This window comes from Oncorhynchus clarkii, chromosome 18 (assembly GCF_045791955.1).
Source record: "Oncorhynchus clarkii lewisi isolate Uvic-CL-2024 chromosome 18, UVic_Ocla_1.0, whole genome shotgun sequence".
NCBI classification, from domain to species: domain Eukaryota; kingdom Metazoa; phylum Chordata; class Actinopteri; order Salmoniformes; family Salmonidae; genus Oncorhynchus; species Oncorhynchus clarkii.
The window spans coordinates 22,576,951-22,594,932 of NC_092164.1; the positions used below are offsets into that span (position 1 = coordinate 22,576,951).

The 17,982-nt window shown below is 43.8% G+C and overlaps 1 protein-coding gene across 3 annotated transcripts in view; it reads right to left on the minus strand.

The window, feature by feature from the left end:
- Positions 1-17,939, minus strand: part of LOC139373230 (lymphocyte antigen 75-like) — a 45,035-nt gene extending 27,096 nt beyond the window's left edge. Inside the window, exons 1-16 of one of the 3 annotated variants that reach the window (XM_071113505.1) lie at positions 17,644-17,939; positions 14,832-15,257; positions 12,912-13,085; positions 10,547-10,708; positions 9,625-9,744; positions 8,155-8,295; positions 7,467-7,843; positions 6,919-7,023; positions 6,616-6,704; positions 6,187-6,356; positions 5,803-6,002; positions 5,432-5,574; positions 4,761-4,839; positions 4,587-4,658; positions 3,663-3,786; positions 3,357-3,392 (exon numbers count right to left, since the gene is read on the minus strand). In XM_071113505.1, coding sequence (XP_070969606.1) covers positions 3,357-3,392; positions 3,663-3,786; positions 4,587-4,658; positions 4,761-4,839; positions 5,432-5,574; positions 5,803-6,002; positions 6,187-6,356; positions 6,616-6,704; positions 6,919-7,023; positions 7,467-7,843; positions 8,155-8,295; positions 9,625-9,744; positions 10,547-10,708; positions 12,912-13,085; positions 14,832-15,257; positions 17,644-17,737 — 2,512 coding nt within the window. In that variant the 5' untranslated portion in view covers positions 17,738-17,939. The remainder of the gene's footprint in view (positions 1-3,356; positions 3,393-3,662; positions 3,787-4,586; positions 4,659-4,760; positions 4,840-5,431; positions 5,575-5,802; positions 6,003-6,186; positions 6,357-6,615; positions 6,705-6,918; positions 7,024-7,466; positions 7,844-8,154; positions 8,296-9,624; positions 9,745-10,546; positions 10,709-12,911; positions 13,086-14,831; positions 15,258-17,643) is intronic. The other 2 variants (XM_071113506.1, XM_071113507.1) reach the window with 2 other exon arrangements.
- Between the last annotated feature and the right edge of the window lie 43 nt (positions 17,940-17,982).

The window sequence follows — 17,982 nt, forward strand, 5'->3', positions numbered from 1 at the left end:
CTATCAGCCTATATTGAATCTCCCATTCCTCTCAAAATGTTTTGGAAAAGCTGTTGCGCAGCAACTCCCTGCCTTCCTGAAGATAAACAATGTATAGACCCCATCATAGCAATGAGACTGCACTCGGGAAGGTGGTAAATCACTGTTTAATGGCGTCAGACCAAGGCTCCTAGACCTTAGTGCTGCTTTTGATACCATTGTCGGACACCCAAATTGGTCTACACGGACAAGTTCTGGCCTGGTTTAGAGCTTATCTGTCGGAAACATTTCAGTTTGTCTCTGTGGATGGTTTGTCTTCTGACAAATCAATTGTATATTTCGGTGTTCCTCAAGGTTCCGTTTTAGGACCACTATTGTTTTCACTATATATTTTACCTCCAGGTGATGTAATTCAGAAACATAATGTTAACTTTCACTGCTATGTGGACAATACACAACTGTACATTTTGATGAAACATGGTGAAACCCCAAAATTGCCCTCCCTGGAAGCCTGTGATTCATACATAAATTAAGTGGATGGCGGCAAATTTCTTACTTTTAAACTCGGACAAAACAGAGATGCTAGTTCTAGGTCCCAAGAAACAAAGACATCTTTTGTTGGATCTGACAATTAATCTTGATGGTTGTACAGTCATCTCAAATAAAACTGAAGGACCTCGGCGTTACTCTGGACCCTGATCTCTCTTTTGAAGATCTACGTAACATTGCAAAAATCAGAAACTTTCTGTCCAAAAACTATGCAGAAAAATGTATCCATTATTTTGTCACTTCTAGGCTAGACTACTGCAATGACTACTTTCCGGCTACCCGGATAAATAAATACACTTCAATTAGTGCCAAACACGGCTGCTAGAATCTTGACTAGAACCCCAAAATTGTATCATATTACTCCAGTGTTAGCCTCTCTACACTGGCTTCCTGTTAAGGCTATGGCTGATTTCAAGGTTTTACTGCTAACCTACAAAGCATTGCATGGGCTTGCTCATACCTATCTTTCCGATTTGGTCCCCCCGTACATACCTACACGTATGCTACGATCACAAGACGCAGGCCTCCTTATTGTCCCTAGAATTTCTAAGCAAACAGCTGGAGGCAGGGCTCTCCTATAGAGCTCCATTTTTATGGAATGGTCTGCCTACCCATGTGAGAGACGCAGACTCGGTCTCAACCGTTTTCATTGAAGACTCATCTCTTCAGTAGTTTCTACAGTGGCTTGCGAGAGTATTCACCCCCATTTTGTTGCCTTACAAGCTAGAATTAAAATATATTTTGGGGGGGGTTTGTATCATTTGATTTACACAACATGCCTACCACTTTGAAGATGCTAAATATTTTTTATTGTGAAACAATACTTTGTAGAGCCACCTTTTGCAGCACTTACAGCTGCAAGTCTCTTGGGATATGTCTCTATAAGCTTGGCATATCTAGCCACTGGGATTTTTGCCCATTCTTCAAGGCAAAACTGCTCCAGCTCCAAGTTGGATGGGTTCCGCTGGTGTACCGCAATCTTTAAATCATACCACAGATTATCAATTGAATTGAGGTCTGGGCTTTGACTAGGCCATTCCAAGACATTTAAATGTTTCCCCTTCAACCACTTGAGTGTTGCTTTAGCAGTATGCTTAGGGTCATTGTCCTGCTCCGTCTCAAATCTCTTGAAGACTGAAACAGGTTTCCATGTATTTAGCACCATCCATCATTCCTTTAATTCTGACCAGTTTCCCAGTCCCTGCTGATGAAAAACATCCCCACTGCATGACGCTGCCACCACCATGCTTCACTGTGGAGATTATGTTCTCTGGGTGATGAGAGGTGTTGGGCTTGCGCCAGACATAGCGTTTTCCTTGATGGTCAAAAAGCTCAATTTTAGTCTCATCTAACCAGAGTACCTTCTTCCATATTTTGGGGGAGTCTGCCAACATGCCTCTTTAAGCAATGGTGCCCCTTGCTTGGTGGTTCCCCTTGCTTAGTGGTGTTGCAGACTCTGGGGCCTTTCAGAACAGGTGTATATATACAGAAATCTTGTGACAGATCATGTGACACTTAGATCGCACACAGGTGAACTTCATTTAACTAATTATGTGACTCCTGAAGGTAATTGGTTGTACCAGATCTTATTTACGGGCTTCATAGCAAAGGGGGTGAATACATATTTTGTGTATGTCCATTACATGAAATCCAAATAAAAATCTATTTAAATTACAGGTTGTAATGCAACAAAACAGGAAAAATGCCAAGGGGGGTGAATACTTTTGCAAGGCACTGTCTGATTGAGTGTAGTCTGGCCCAGGGGTGTGAAGGTGAACGGAAAGGCACTGGAGCGACGAACCACCCTTGCTGTCTCTGCCTGGCCGGTTTCCCTCTCTCTGGGATTCTCTGCCTCTAACCCTATTTCGGCGGCTGAGTCTCTGAATTACTGTTGCTCTTCCATGCCGTCCCTAGAAGGGACGTCAGTTGAGTGGGTTGAGTCATTGACGTGATCTTCCTGTTCAGGTTAGCGCACCCCTCTGGTTCGTGCCGTGGGTTTGATCTTCGTGGGCTATACTCTGCCTTGTCTCAGGGTAGTAAGTTGGTGGTTGAAGATATCCCTCTAGTGGTGTGGGGGCCGTGCTTTGGCAAAGTGGGTGGGGTTATATCCTGCCTGGTTGGCCCTGTCCGGGTGCATCGTCGGATGGGGCCAGTGTCTCCCGACCCCTCCTGTCTCAGCCTCCAGTATTTATGCTGCAATAGTTTATGTGTTGGGGGGGCTAGGGTCTGTCTGTTATATCTGGAGTATTTCTCCTGTCTTATCCGGTTGTCCTGTGTGAATTTACGTATGCTCCCTCTAATTCTCTCTTCTCTCGGAGGACCTGAGCCCTAGGACCATGCCTCAGGACTACGTGGCCTGATGACTCCTCGCTGTCCCCTGTCTACCTGGCCGTGCTGCTGCTCCAGTTTCCTGCGGCTATGGAACCCTGACCTGTTCACTGGACGTGCTACCCTGTCCCAGACCTGCTGTTTTCGACTCTCTCTACTGCACCTGCTGTCTCTAACTCTGAATGATCGGCTATGAAAAGCCAACTGACATTTATTCCTGAGGTACTGACCTGTTGCACCCTCTACAACCACTGATTATTATTATTTGACCCTAATGGTCATCTATGAACGCTTGAACATCTTGGCCGTGTACTGTTATAATCTCCACCCGGCACAGCCAGAAGAGGACTGGCCACCCCTCAGAGTCTGGTTCCTCTCTTGGTTTCTACACCTGCATTGCTTGCTGTTTGGGGTTTTAGGCTGGGTTTCTGTATTGCACTTTGTCAGCTGATGTAAAAAGGGCTTTATAAATACATTTAATTGAAATTTGATTGACTTACCAGGATTGTACCACTCTGGGTTCTCGGGAGTTTTTCCTATTTCAAAATGAACAAACAAACAGTTATTTTAAACTATGAGAATGCAAGAGTGAACGTGTAAAGGTCACCAAACATTTCCCCAAACTCTGACTCCTAAATTAGGGTTTCTTGTAAAAATGGACAGAGGACTGTTATGTTGGCCAACCGGTTCAACGTGGGTCAAGCAGACACTACACAAGAGACACTTTTGAATTGAAACTAAGGAGGAGCTAGGACACGTTTACAATCACGTGGCCAGTGTGTGTGTGTGTGTGTGTGTGTGGTTACCACGGGGGATCTGGCAGACCCACTCCAGCCTGACGTCACAGTGGAATGGGGTGGCGTAAAACGGCAGAGGAGGGAATTCGTGCATCAGGAAGACAAAAAAACTCTTTAAGGTTCCTTTCAGTGTCTGGTTAAAGAGAGAGAAAGAGACATTTGTTTCAAGACGACAAACCATTTCAGCATTGCCAGCAGCATACCACCGTGCATACCACTGCTGGCTTGTTACTGAAGCTAAGCAGGGTTGGTCCTGGTCAGTCCCTGGACCAGATGCTGCTGGAAGTGGTGTTGGAGGGCCAGTAGGAGGCACTCTTTCCTCTGGTCTAAAAAATATCCCAATGCCCCAGGGCAGTGATTGGGGACACTGCCTGTGTAGGGTGCCGTCTTTCGGGAAGGGAAGTTAAACGGGTGTCCTGTCTCGCTGAGGTCATTAAAAAGATCCCATGACACTTATCGTAAGAGTAGGGGGTGTTAACCCCGGTGTCCTGGCTAAATTCCCAATCTGGCCCTCAAACCATCACGGTCACTTAATAATCCCCAGTTTACGATTGGCTCATTCTCCCCTGTAACTATTCCCCAAGTCGTTGCTGCAAATGAGAATGTGTTCTCAGTCAACTTACCTGGTAAAATAACGGATCAATAAATAATAAATAAAATCGATATGACAACTGTAGACAGATATTCATCGCCAACATGTTTCTGTACCCTGGGGCCAGTGGCTTTTATAGGTATTAAAACTCCTGGCCCTGATGATAATGACAGTGCAAAAGATGTAGTGAGAGGGAGCTCTAAAATGGAGCATGTGATGTAGGAAGAAGCTGACATGGACACAGAATGAGGGCGGGTTTAAGTAGTGACAACTGCCACGACCGCCCACCAGCAGCTGCTCTGTAGTGTTGAGGCTGTATTCCAGTATCTGAACCAACCCACCTTAAAGGCTGTGCAGCCCCGGTTGTACTCGTCATCCTCGTGGAACTCTTGGGGGAAAATGGCCATGGACACCTTCGGATGAATCACGACATGTATATTATAATAATGGTTACTTATTATAGTCTCTCTACGGGAGTTACACACAGAGGTACAATGTTTTTGTCCTCTACTCACAGGCCTGTTGTCGCTCCACTCCCAGGAACCAGCAGCTGGGTTTCTCCTGTTCAGCCCCACCCAGAAGAACCGGTCATCACTGGGACAGACAGGACACAAACACTGTTAACAAACATATCATTCTCACATCTTTTTGGGGGGGTTTATTAGAATTTTTGTGTGCTCAAAAGGCAGAGTTTAAACAATCTTCCAGTGTCTTAAGTATATTGTTGCTAGTGAATGCACCTTCCCCCTGCAGAGCATTGCAGGACAGGGTGTGTCCTGATATGAACCATACTTGTTACTTTTGACTGGAATCAGCTCACATTAGCATAAAGACGATGATCCTGTGTGAATTTGAAAACACAGATGTGTGTGGTAACTGTGTTGGGTGTTGGGGACAGTTACAGTGGTGGGAACTAGAGCGGTGTGTAAGCTCTGACCTATGAGCGATATGGCAGTGTGGTGTGTACTGCATAAAGCTGGCATTAAGTTGCTGCTGTTGGAATGTGACTATAAACATACATTCACATTGTTTAGTTGAGGTGGCTAGACCAGTCTGACTATTGTGATTGAGTTTGTGTCATCGCTGAGATGAAAAGAATGACGTGTGTGCGTGCATGTGAGTATATGCGCAAGTGGTAGGTGCAGCGTGTATGTGTGTGTGTGTGTGTGCGCGCAAGGGCCCCTACCTGATGGAGTCTCTCATAACATAGTGCAGGGCTTTCATCTCCTGTGGGTGGTTGAAGCTGGGCAGATGGGCCCCCAGGGCCTCACAGAACCTCTCTGCCTCCTCCCAGGAGCGCTTACGACTCAGCCTCTCCTCGTGGAACACCTGACACAGCATTGCCATGGTTACCAATACTAACACACCAAGACCCTACGGTAATGTTGTTATAACACACTAACATACCGCAATCAGGTCACCATGAGACCTCAATGTGCAACGACACAGTAACTTAAACCAACACGGTCCCTAAGGCGCATCAAGGGGACACTGCTGAGTGAAGTAAACTGAATCTGCGTCAATTCATTTCAAGGACACACACAGGCCTACACATACCTTGTAGCAGTAGGAAATGCCAGGCCTGGATGTCCACCCATCGGGACAGGGGAGGTTAGGGTCAGGCTCAGGCTCTAGGGGCTGTGGAGCGGCGATGTCTCTCTTACAGATGGAGCCAGCTTTAAACATGGTGCAGTTCTTTACCACCCATTTACCCAGAGGCTTGGCTGTGGACATCACTGCACAGCCCCCTGCTAGGGCTGAAAAACACACACACACAGACACACACGTAAGTAACTCGCATACACACGTATGTAACACACACACAGACACACACGTAACTCATGCACACCAATCACTCGTTTCTCTCCATTTCTGACCACTGAAACCCCAACAAGGTTAAACCCTCACCCAATTACAGAATACTTCTCAGTCGGGACTAACCTGGTTCAAACACGCCCCAGTTGGTGTATGTGACGTTGGTTCCCGAGCCATCCTGAGTGACCCACTGGTACTCCCCTGAAGTCTTTATGTCCTGGAGGCCCATCCAGAAATACTGTCTCTTTACGTTGATCTCTTCTGCAAGGAGTCTATTGATGAACGCCTGCTCAAACCTGTGGAGAACACATTGAAGAACGATTGAGCCTTGAGTCCTAAATGGCACCCTATTCCCTATATAGTGCACTACTTTAGACCTTGCACGAGGGAACAAGACAATTAGTGAGACCACACTGTTGAGAGTTGATGTGGAATGCTGTTGGGTTTTGGCACCCTTCCAAGGCAATTTCTCTGAAATACAGCGTTGACTTTACAGTGACTGGACAATACAGAGCTAAAAGGAGGAATGAAAGAGAAAACGAGGAATGGCTGTACCTGTTGTTTATGGTGAGGTCACACCTGTCCCTGAACGACACTTCTTTAGAGTCCACTTTGTAGCACGAGTTCCCATGTCTCCTCCAGTCCTTCAGGAAGCGGAAGAGATGTAAACAAAACGAATAAATTAAATAAATAATCATTGAACTGTTACCCTACAGCTAGATGCCATGTGTTGTTTGTCCTCAGAAATAAAATAAAATAAAAAAAGAATAAATTAAACAAATTAAATCAATCAAAAGAGCTCAACAAGGTACAGCGTGTCCTGGGAAGAGGAGGTTGGGGCGGGGGAACAATTCTTACCCCTTCAGGAGGGCATCCTGTCGTAGAAGACTCGTTCACCTCTCCTTTCTTCTGACACATGAAAGGCAGCTCCTGGGTACAGCTCCCAACCCTCCAGCCATGAGACTGGAAACAGAAAAAGGAGATAAAGGCATGGGTCTAGAGATACCGTACATAGACTTCCTTTAGGGGTTGTAAATGCCCAACATTTAAGGTCTGCTATGAGTACAATGTCATGTTGATGAAATGAAGTGAGCAATGGGACCTACTGCCTATTTCTTAGCAAATGGTTAGCCTTTCAGAGCATGTTATTGTTGAAACATATCCAGAAGTAAACAAGCAAGATCTGTTGTAGGCTAAACCATCTTGCATAATGATCACACACACACACACCTCTCCAAAGTAGTAGACACAGTGAGAGTGTCCTGAGGGCAATGGGACCTACTGCCTATTTCTTAGCAAATGGTTAGCCTGTCAGAGCATGTTATTGTTGAAACATATCCAGAAGTAAACAAGCAAGATCTGTTGTAGGCTAAACCATCTTGCATAATGATCACACACACACACACCTCTCCAAAGTAGTAGACACAGTGAGAGTGTCCTGAGGGTTGGATAGGATGATTCCTGTCCCAGTAGGTGAAGGAGACAGGTGTCTCGTCAACCCAGCTAAGGGTGACTGGGTTCCCCGTCCCGTTCAGACCGATCCACACGCCCAACACATCTCGTGATTGGTTTCTCTGAGTGTGCGGTGTACCTGCATGGAACTGAGTGCTGATCATCTCCATGCTGTCCAGGCTGTGTAGACTGACCAGGCCTCCTCCGATGGTCTTACAGTAATTTTCAGCCTGAGCAAACATCTTTGGTTCATCCTTCACCAGCTTGTAACAGAACATGTTCCAAGGGGCCCAGCCCTCGTCACATATGGTGGATTTATACACCAAAGGCTCTGCAGAAAAAAACAAGATCAAGAAAAGATAGATAGAAATAATATTGTGTGAGTTAAAAGGCTAGGATGGCCTGACATGTAAATCAAACATTTGAGCACTTGGAAGAGCACTCTAAAGATTAAAAACAGAGGGAAAAATACAGTTGAATTGAGTTGCAAATCTAGGATGGCCTTGAAATGTAAAGTGCTTCAGCACCTTGGAAAAGTGCTACATAAATCCCTTTGGCAGAGGACAGAAATACAGTGTATCTAATTGGAGGATAAAAGAGTAAGACCTTCCCTATTAATGTGATAAACTGGTTGACTCTCACCTGTTGCTACCGACTGGGTGACGTTGACGTTTTTCTTACAGATGTAGGGAAGTTTTTTATCGCAGATCTCACTCTCGTAGTAGTTTTTCGAATTCATGAATCCACAGTCTGACTCCCTAAGGATCGATGTGTGTGGCATCCCTACACACACACACACACACACACACACACACACACACACACACACACACACACACACACACACACACACACACACACACACACACACACACACACACACACACACACACACACAATCTTAGTTTAGCTTTCCTAATGAACCAGCAAATCAGTAGTTTATTCTGTTTGTTTATCAAAGTTAGCAGGCTTGCTCATTGATACTGCTTTGTAGTAAACTCCTCGGTACTGAGGGTTGACAAAAACACAACCCCGAGAGGTCAAAGGGCTCTGAGGAAGGACAGTGACTGTCACGCCCTGATCTGTTTCATCTGTCTTTGTGCTTGTCTCCACCCCCCTCCAGGTGTCGCCCATCTTCCCCGTTATCCCCTGTGTATTTATACCTGTGTTCTCTGTTGCCAGTTTTCTCCTGTCTTGTCTTAATTCCTGTTTTCTAGTTTTTCTAGTGACCCCTCTGCCTGACCTGACCCTGACTGCCGTCTTGTACCTTTACCCCACTATTCTGGATTACCAACCTCTGCCTGACCTGACCCTGCCTGCCGTCTTGTACCTTTACCCCACTATTCTGGATTATCGACCTCTGCCTGACCTGACCCTGCCTGCCGTCTTGTACCTTTACCCCACTATTCTGGATTACCAACCTCTGCCTGACCTGACCCTGCCTGCCGTCTTGTACCTTTACCCCACTATTCTGGATTATCGACCTCTGCCTGACCTGACCCTGCCTGTCATCCTGCACCTTTGCTCCTGTTGTTGTAATAAACATTGTTACTTCGAAACATGAAACGTGATAATGACGTCATCACCACTCTGACACAGCAGTCACCCCAAATGGCAGCCTATTCCCATATACATTGCACTACTTTTGACTAGGCCACGTGCTAATGGTTATATACAGAGGCCCATTCAGGCAAGTTGACTTGTCGTTCAAGCTCGTTCACGACAGTCCTCAAGCACACACACTGCCTGTCCCTGTGCAGTGCTGCATCCAGTCACAACAACCCTGCCTGCCTGCTCACAACACAACACTGGCCTCTGTGTTTCCCTGGTGGCATTGTGACACAGGCTGGAGAATGAGATGGGTGCCAGGCAGTAGGGTGGTATGGCTGTGGCATACCTGTACCAACCAATGCGTGTACTATACAGTATATGTGCCACGGCTATATCGTTGTACTATAAATAGTTGTAACCTAGTTGTGACATTGCTATATATGTATATGTACCATAGTACCATATATGTACCATAGTTGTGCCATGGTTATTACATAGTTGTGCCACAGTTGTACAAAGTACCATGCTAAAGCAGTGTGTCTGTATGTGTTGCATCCTCACCGTTGTCCCAGCGCACGTCGTTGAGGGGTGAGCCGTCTGACCACTGCCAGCCCTGAGACGAGTCCAGCTGGTGTAGGCCGATCCACATCCTGTCTGGCCTGCTGTTATGGGCCACGTCCACTTCAGTCCACACAGAACAGAGACGAGACAAGATTAGACAAGCTAATCTAGCTACAAAGTAGATGACGGAATCTTCATTTTTACTGACCTTGAGGGCATATATCAAATCGGCAATTAGTCAATAAAAAAATAGCTATGTTTTACCCCCTCTTTACAGTCAGGGAAATAGGTTCCTTATATGTCTTCTAACCTGGGATAATAGTGTAATAATGATGGATGATGATGGTTCTGAACAATAACAGTTGTGCTTGCTGTGCAGTGTCTCTCGTCTAAAAGCTTCCTTGTATAAATCACCCTCTCTGTAATACAATGAGATCAAATAACATCTGCAAAGTGCACCATCCTGCAGTGCACACAAACACGTTCCTTTCCTGTGTGGTGAAGGAACAGTCATAGAGAAAGCTCTCTTTCTCTGAGGGTGTGGGTGCGCGCGCCCGCTCAAGCCGCAGCTGCTGCCAAAACTGAAGTGATAGTATGAAAACTGACAATGACCCGTGATATGTATGTGTTTTTATTTCTAAACAATTGAGAGTGTAATTCCAGTGTGTCTAATCCTGAAAGTACAGGCACAAATACTACACTATAAACTCCTACACTACAATACTATTTTTGTGCCAAGTAGTTGTAGTCCCAAGTACTGTAGCCCCAATTACTTCCAAGTAAGTAGTATGTGCCGAGTAGTTCCAAGTACTGCATCTTTGCAGTACATCATTCATATTACTCTTCCTGTAATACAGGTTTGGGATATTTTTTTTGTTTGAATGAGGCCATAGACAGCCACTATAGTGGAAGGCAGTCTTACAGATGGGGAAGGCTTGGTCCTCTGAGCTGGAGACGCTGAGCAGGTCAGCTCCCTGGCTGCGACAAGAGTCCAGCGCTTCCTGCCATGTCACCGCGACCTGGGACACAAACTCATAACATGGTCCCTCCTCAGGGCCATCGAACAGGGCCTTGCAGCCTTCCTCTGTGAGAGAGATCAGAGAGGGGTTTCAGAATTGAGGTAGTATATGTGTGTGTGTATCTCGGGGGTTTTGTGCGTATCCAACAATACCGCTGAACACATTGTTTTGCTACAGCATTTCTCAACTAGCATCCAACAGACAAATGTATCGTTCCATATTTCAGGAAAACTTATCGTCAAACATATGCCAAATAAAAACAGTGTCTGAACTAGAGGTCGACAGATTATGATTTTTCAACGCCGATACCGATACAGATTATTGGAGGACCAAAAAAAGCCGACACCGATTAATAGGCCGATTTTTTAAAATGTATTTGTAATAATGACAATTACAACAATACTGAATGAACACTTATTTTAACTTAATATAATACATCAATAAAATCAATTTAGCCTCAAATAAATAATGAAACATGTTCAATTTGGTTTAAATAATGCAAAAACAAAGTGTTGGAGAAGAAAGTACCATCGCTTAGTCAGACTGCTCTATCAAATCATAGACTTAATTATAACATAATAACACACAGAAATTCGAGCCTTAGGTCATTAATATGGTCGAAACCGGAAACTATCATCTCGAAAACAAGACGTTTATTCTTTCAGTGAAATATGGAACCGTTCCGTATTTTATCCATAAGTCTAAATATTCCTGTTACATTGCACAACCTTCAATGTTATGTCATAATTACGTAAAATTCTGGCAAATTAGGCGGCCCAAACTGTTGCATATACACTGACTCTGCGTGCAATGAAAGCAAGAGAAGTGACACAATTTCACCTGGTTAATATTGTCTGCTAACCTGGATTTCTTTTAGCTAAATATGCAGGTTTAAAAATATATACTTCTGTGTATTGATTTTAAGAAAGGCATTGATGTTTATGGTTAGGTACACCATAAGCAACGACTGTCCTTTGTCACGAATACGCACCGCATCGATTATATGCAACGCAGGACACGCTAGATAAACTAGTAATATCATCAACCATGTGTAGTTAACTAGTGATTATAATTGATTGATTGTTATTTATAAGATAAGTTTAATGCTAGCTAGCAACTTATCTTGGCTTACTGCATTCGTGTAACAGGCAAGCTCCTCGTGGAGTGCAATGTAATCAGGTGGTTAGAGCGTTGGACTAGTTAACTGTAAGGTTGCAAGATTGAATCCCGGAGCTGACAAGGTAAAAATATGTCGTTCTGCCCCTGAACAAGGCAGTTAACCCACCGTTCCTAGGCCGTTATTGAAAATAAGAATGTGTTCTTAACTGACTTGCCTAGTTAAATAAAGATTAAATAATGATGTAAAAAAAATAAACAATTTAATCGGCCAAATCGGTGTCCAAAAATACCGATTTCCGATTGTTATGAAAACTTGAAATCGGCCCTAACTAATCGGCCATTCCGATTAATCGGTCGATCTCTAGTCTGAACTCCATACATGTATTTCTAAACTAAGTCAGAAGCCCTACACAGCCTCACAGAGGATTGACATCATCAGACACTGAAAACAATGTAATCCATCGTAAAAGACTTCATCTGGGAAAATATCACACCAAACATGCCAAAGTGAAGGAGCTTTGTGGATTCAGAGCAGTCTCGTGTAGCCAGACTGAAACATTCAAAGACTGTGGAAGTAAGCAGTCTGGCTCGAGAGACTAGGTTCAGAGCAGAGTTGGAGTCAAGTCAATCTTAATTCCAGTCAATTCCGTAAAATGATTTGCACTCCTATGGCCAATTTCACATCCTTAATTAAACTGACGGGAACTGAAATAGAATCGAGCCCAATCTTGATGCAAAGCTCTTTCTACTCCCTTCTCTTAAAGGGAAACACCACCCAGACTAGTAGGGTACTTAAAAGAAAACTTCATCCAAAAACTATATTTTGGTATTTGTTTCATTAGTCCGTTGTTGATATAATCCCAAAATGTTTTGTGTGTCAGCAATCGGGCTGACTGAATTTGACTGCTGTCAGAAAGATACAACTGAATTTGATTGCTGTCAGAAAGTTACAACTGAATTTGATTGCTGACATGCAAAACATTTTGGGATTATATCAACAACGGACTAATGAAACAAATACCAAAATATATTTTCCTTTAAGTACTCTACTAGTACTAGTTCCAGTAATCATTATATGTGAAGGGAAACGGTACAAGAAGACTGGTAGTAGATTGATTCCAGAATCATGATTTGTGTCTATAAACGTACCATGTTTTAAACAATATCCCATCTTTTTGTCAGCGTCAAAGTCGGAGGTTGTGGAACACCAGTATAGTTCAGATGATTGGTCGTCGGGGAGGCACTCGTGGTACCAGCTGCCGTTGTAGTGGAAGGGAAACTCACAGGGCTCCCCGGTCGACGTCCCATTGGTGGTGTGGACAACTATGGGTAGAGGAGAAATCATTTGAATGAATCCCATGGCACCCATTTCAAATGAGTTTATTAGGAATATTGGAGGCAGTATTCAATCTGGACATATCTAAAGATACGACCTCGCACAGTTTGACTGTTAACTCAACTGGATTTAGTATGTAGGACAGGTCTGTGTACAGGTCCTTAATGTAGGACCTGTACACAGAACACATTAATTAAATACAAAAGCTGCTGCTTTCAATGGAGGGCCAGAGTTTAGATCATGTTAAACTGTATCATTTTGCACAAGGTCACTGGCAAACAACTGGCATACAGTGCCATAGAGACGATTTCAAATGGAACAGGGTCAAGGGTATTTATTTAATGTGATGCGCAGGGGGCATCAATTGGGTATGGCACAGTATGGCAGTCACCATACCCTAGTTCAACACCAACAATTTAAAATAGGCGACTAAAATCATTCTAATGCAGATTAAAATGCAAATGCAGTTTAGCAATATTGGCGGGCTAGCATTAGAACTATGTGGACAGCTCTGAGGCAGGCTGTCTATCGCTAGTAGAGAACATGTTTTAGGACGCCTATGAGCGAGAGGAAAGGCTGCAGTGAACAATGTAACTTTTCTCTCAAAACAGTGCAGAGGTGGAAGATGGCTGAAGATAGCTAGAAAACTGCCGTTTGACTTGAAAGGAAACAAAACTAGAGTCAACAGTGAAGAGGCGACTCCGAGATGCTGACCTTCTAGGCAGAGCTGCAAAGAAAAAGCCATATCTCAGACTGGCCAATAAAAAGAAAAGATTAAGAGGGGCAAAATAACACAGACACTGGACAGAGGAAGATTGGAAAGAAGTGTTATGGACAGACAAATCTAAGTTTGAGGTGTTCGGATCACAAAGAACATTCGTGAGATGCAGAAAAAAAAATGAAGATGCTGGAGGAGTGCTTGACCACATCTGTCAAACATGGTGGAGGCAATGTGATGGTCTGGGGGTGCTTTGGTGGTGGTAAAGTGGGAGATTTGTACAGGGTAAAAGGGATCTTGAAGAAGGAAGGCTATCACTCCATTTTGCAACGCCATGCCATCCCGTGTGGACGGCGCTTAATTGGAGACAATTTCCTCCTACAGTAGGACAGTGACCCAAAGCACAGCTCCAAACTATGCAATAACTATTTAGGGAAGAAGCAGTCACCTGGTATTCTGTCTATAATGGAGTGGCCAGCACAGTCACCGGATCTCAATCCTATTGAGCTGTTGTGGGAGCAGCTTGACCATATGTAAGTGCCCATCAACGCATTCCAACTTGTGCAAGGTGCTTCAGGAAGCATGGGGTGAAATCTCTTCAGATTACCTCAACAAATTGACAACTAGAATGCCAAAGGTCTGCAAGGCTGTAATTGCTGCAAACGGAGGATTCTTTGACAAAAGCAAAGTTTGAAGGACACAATTATTATTTCAATTAAAAATCATTATTTAAAACCTTGTCAACATCTTGACTATATTTGCTATTCATTTTGCAACTCATTTCATGTATGTTTTCAAGGAAAACAAGGACATTTCGAAGTGACCCCAAACTTTTGAACGGTAGTGTATATCTAAGTTCAGCGCATTCTTGTAAAACGTGGCTAGAGGTTTTATACATGTAAATAAGCATAGATAGTTTTGCCCATCTCATGTAGGCCTATGTTTATTATATTCTTTCATGTTCTATTCTATTCCATTAGGAGAATAAGCCGCTCAGAGGACAGAACACACTCACTGCGCATCGGCCGATGGCAGATATTATCGGTCGACTCATCCCTCCTCCAGGCGTCTGAGGAGTCGCGCTTGGCACTGACCAGCCCGTCGGTCACCATGAGGCCCATCTGGTCTACCGTATAGACGGCCCCGTCCAGGCAGCGCCACAACAGCATGGTGTTCTCCATGGGGCTACAGCTGAACAGAGACAGGGCCTTGGTCTTCTCCTCCAGACCCAGGCACTGGGACGTGCCCACGTGGAAGAGACGGTGGCCGGACCCCCACTTCCACTGGGACCCCCTGGAGCCGTCACACTCCCCCAGGGTCACGTTGAACCCGGACCCTCCAGACTTAGCCCCTGCTATCCCGGAAACTCCAGTCCCAGACGTGGACGTAGCTACCAGGCACTTCCCTGTGCTCACATGCTGTATGGTGAAGATGTCGTTACCTGGAAATGATCATGAACATAAGTAAATATAGTGATATTATAGTCATAATAAAATGGTTATTAAGTATAGTGACATCACTACAACGATATAAGTTCACTCAACAAAATGTATGTTTAGTATGTTTAAATACAGCTTGCCGTGGAGGCAGGGAACCAAGACTAAATTTCAAGGCAATCAACCAGTCAGATAAGCAAAAAAACATAATCTAAACACGCAAGGGGTCTATTGGGCCTGTGCTTTTCATGGTCTCCAACATTGATTGCTGATAATATTCTCAGTGTGCAGGCCAATTGCTTTTATCCTCCATCATATGGCAGCTTTAAATCCATTAAACATTCTACCAACAATACAGAGTGGTTTTATCATTTCCTAATCTGGACTAAAGAATTTCATTGAATTAGAGGCCAATTGAATACAACTGGGTATGATGTTTCACTCTGAAACACTTTCGATGAGCTGAAAACAGCCTTTATTTTCAACAATTAGATACAGTATAAAGTGTGCAAATGTGAACGTGCATGTGTAATAAGGAAGACCATATAAGGAACTATTAAACAGTAAACAACATGAAATTAAATGGTTTAATTCTCCATAATGTATTGACCTGATTCACTGAACAAACTAGGAAGAAAAACTCAACTGACAGTAGCTGTCGTAAATGTAAAACCATAAACGATATCATGTGTACTGTATAATTGTCACGCCCTGATCTGTTTCCCCTGTCTCTGTGATTGTCTGCACCCACCTCCAGGTGTCACCTGTTTTCCCCATTAGTCCCCAGTGTATTTATCCCTGTGTTCTCTGTCTCTCTGTGCCAGTTCGTCTTGTTTTGCCAAGTCAACCAGCGGTTTTTCTAGCTCCTATTTTTCCCAGTCCTCCTGGTTTTGACCCTTGCCTGTCCTGACCACTCTGCCTGTTCTGACCTCGAGCCTGCCTATTGCCTGGTACTGTTTGGACTCTGACCTGGTTTATGAACTCTCGCCTGTCCCTGACCTGCCTTTTGCCTACCTCTTTTGTTATAATAAATATCAGAGCTCAAACATCTGCCTCCTGTGTCTGCACTTGGGTCTCGCCTTGTGCCTTTATAATAATAGGTTAGCAGTTGAACTCAGAAGCAAAACAGACTGCATCTCTGAGTTGAACATATTCAGCCTATGATGAGTATGAGATTAGCTATTTATAGGCTGGTACTGCAACATTGTATATGTCTAATAAAGTGGCCTATGCTCATTAAAGAGAGGCCTACTGGGAGAAAGCGAAAACAGTAACGTTACTTGACCATGGGGATATGATCATGCAAACTGTTTTTACAGTTACACCAATAACGACCACATTCTGCAACATTTTGATCACTTCAACTGCGTGCAACCTTGCAGCAATGACTTTGCACCATTGTACCAAATACTCAATAGCAGTGTTGCCAACTAATTTTCAAGGTAAGTTGCTAGAGGCAGGTTGATTTGTTGCTAAATGACGTTGTGATGTCATTACGTGACATACACAATAACGTTACTCAAATTGACTGGCCATCTCGTCAAAAAATATGATTTGACATTTGTTCAGGTACAGACTCCCAATCTTCTCTGTACTTCTGGCTGTACAATTTTGATTGAGACATGTTGATTGATGTTGCAAGTTCTGTTCAAGATCAAACATTCGTGACCAACTACATTCATTGGGTTTTGCTCGTAGAATCCGTACTACTGCTGCTGCAGTCAGGCAACAATGATTTGCAATTTACTGAAATTGCTGCTGCCTGTGCACGAGCTGAACGCCTGCTGCTGACGTCACTCACAATGCACTTTTGCAGCCAGGCACGTGTGTTGTGACTGAGTGTGTGACAGAGAAAACCATTTGTGTCATTTAGAGGGAAAATGCTTGCATTTTAGCGTTTGAGTCACTTTTCAAAAGTTGCTAAAATGTCCAAATACATTTTAAAAAGTAGCCACATTTGTTGCTAGGTGATGTTTGAAAAAAAAGTTGCCAGGGTAGTCTGAAAAATTGCTAAATCTAGCAACAAAATTGCTAAATTGGCATCACTGCTCAATAGGGCTGCACATTTTAAACGCTAGAGGAGTTTCAAGAGGTCGTTATTTTAATTAAGATGGATATACTTTATAAAATGGTCATTACGCATTTTGAAAGCAGATGCGGAATGAGAAAATTTGATTATACGGCAAGCGTACGTTACTTCCTGCTTTTGAAATTGAACAAAGGGGCTTGAAGTCCCATTATTGAACCTAAACCCCATTCAAAACAATAATGTGCTACCACGGACTCTCTAAGTAGCAGTTGAGCCTATGGAAACGCGATTATCTTTCAACGAGTTTAGCCAGGAACGGGGCGCGCATGCCTAGTGATGAAAATGGAAAGCACCCTACTTACCGGAATATGTAGTTGATGCGCAAGTTCCAAAACAAATAGTTTTATCACAAAAGAATAAGAAAAAACATAGGTAAAATGTTGCTTGGAGTGTCATTTTCTCTATGGTTATAATACAGGTCTTCTCTATTCGGATTCACACGTCTCCAGTAGCCAGCCTACAGTTTGCGCATACCCAATTCTGCGTTTTAAAGTAATACGAGCCTACTTTAAACTTGTTGACTGACAGTTGGTTGTGACTATCCTCAAGTCCGCTTTCTAGGCTGTTACCGTGTTCTGCGTTTTTCCCCATGAAAGATTGCGAGCTTGTGATTCGCCAATATTCAACTACGCATAACAGGA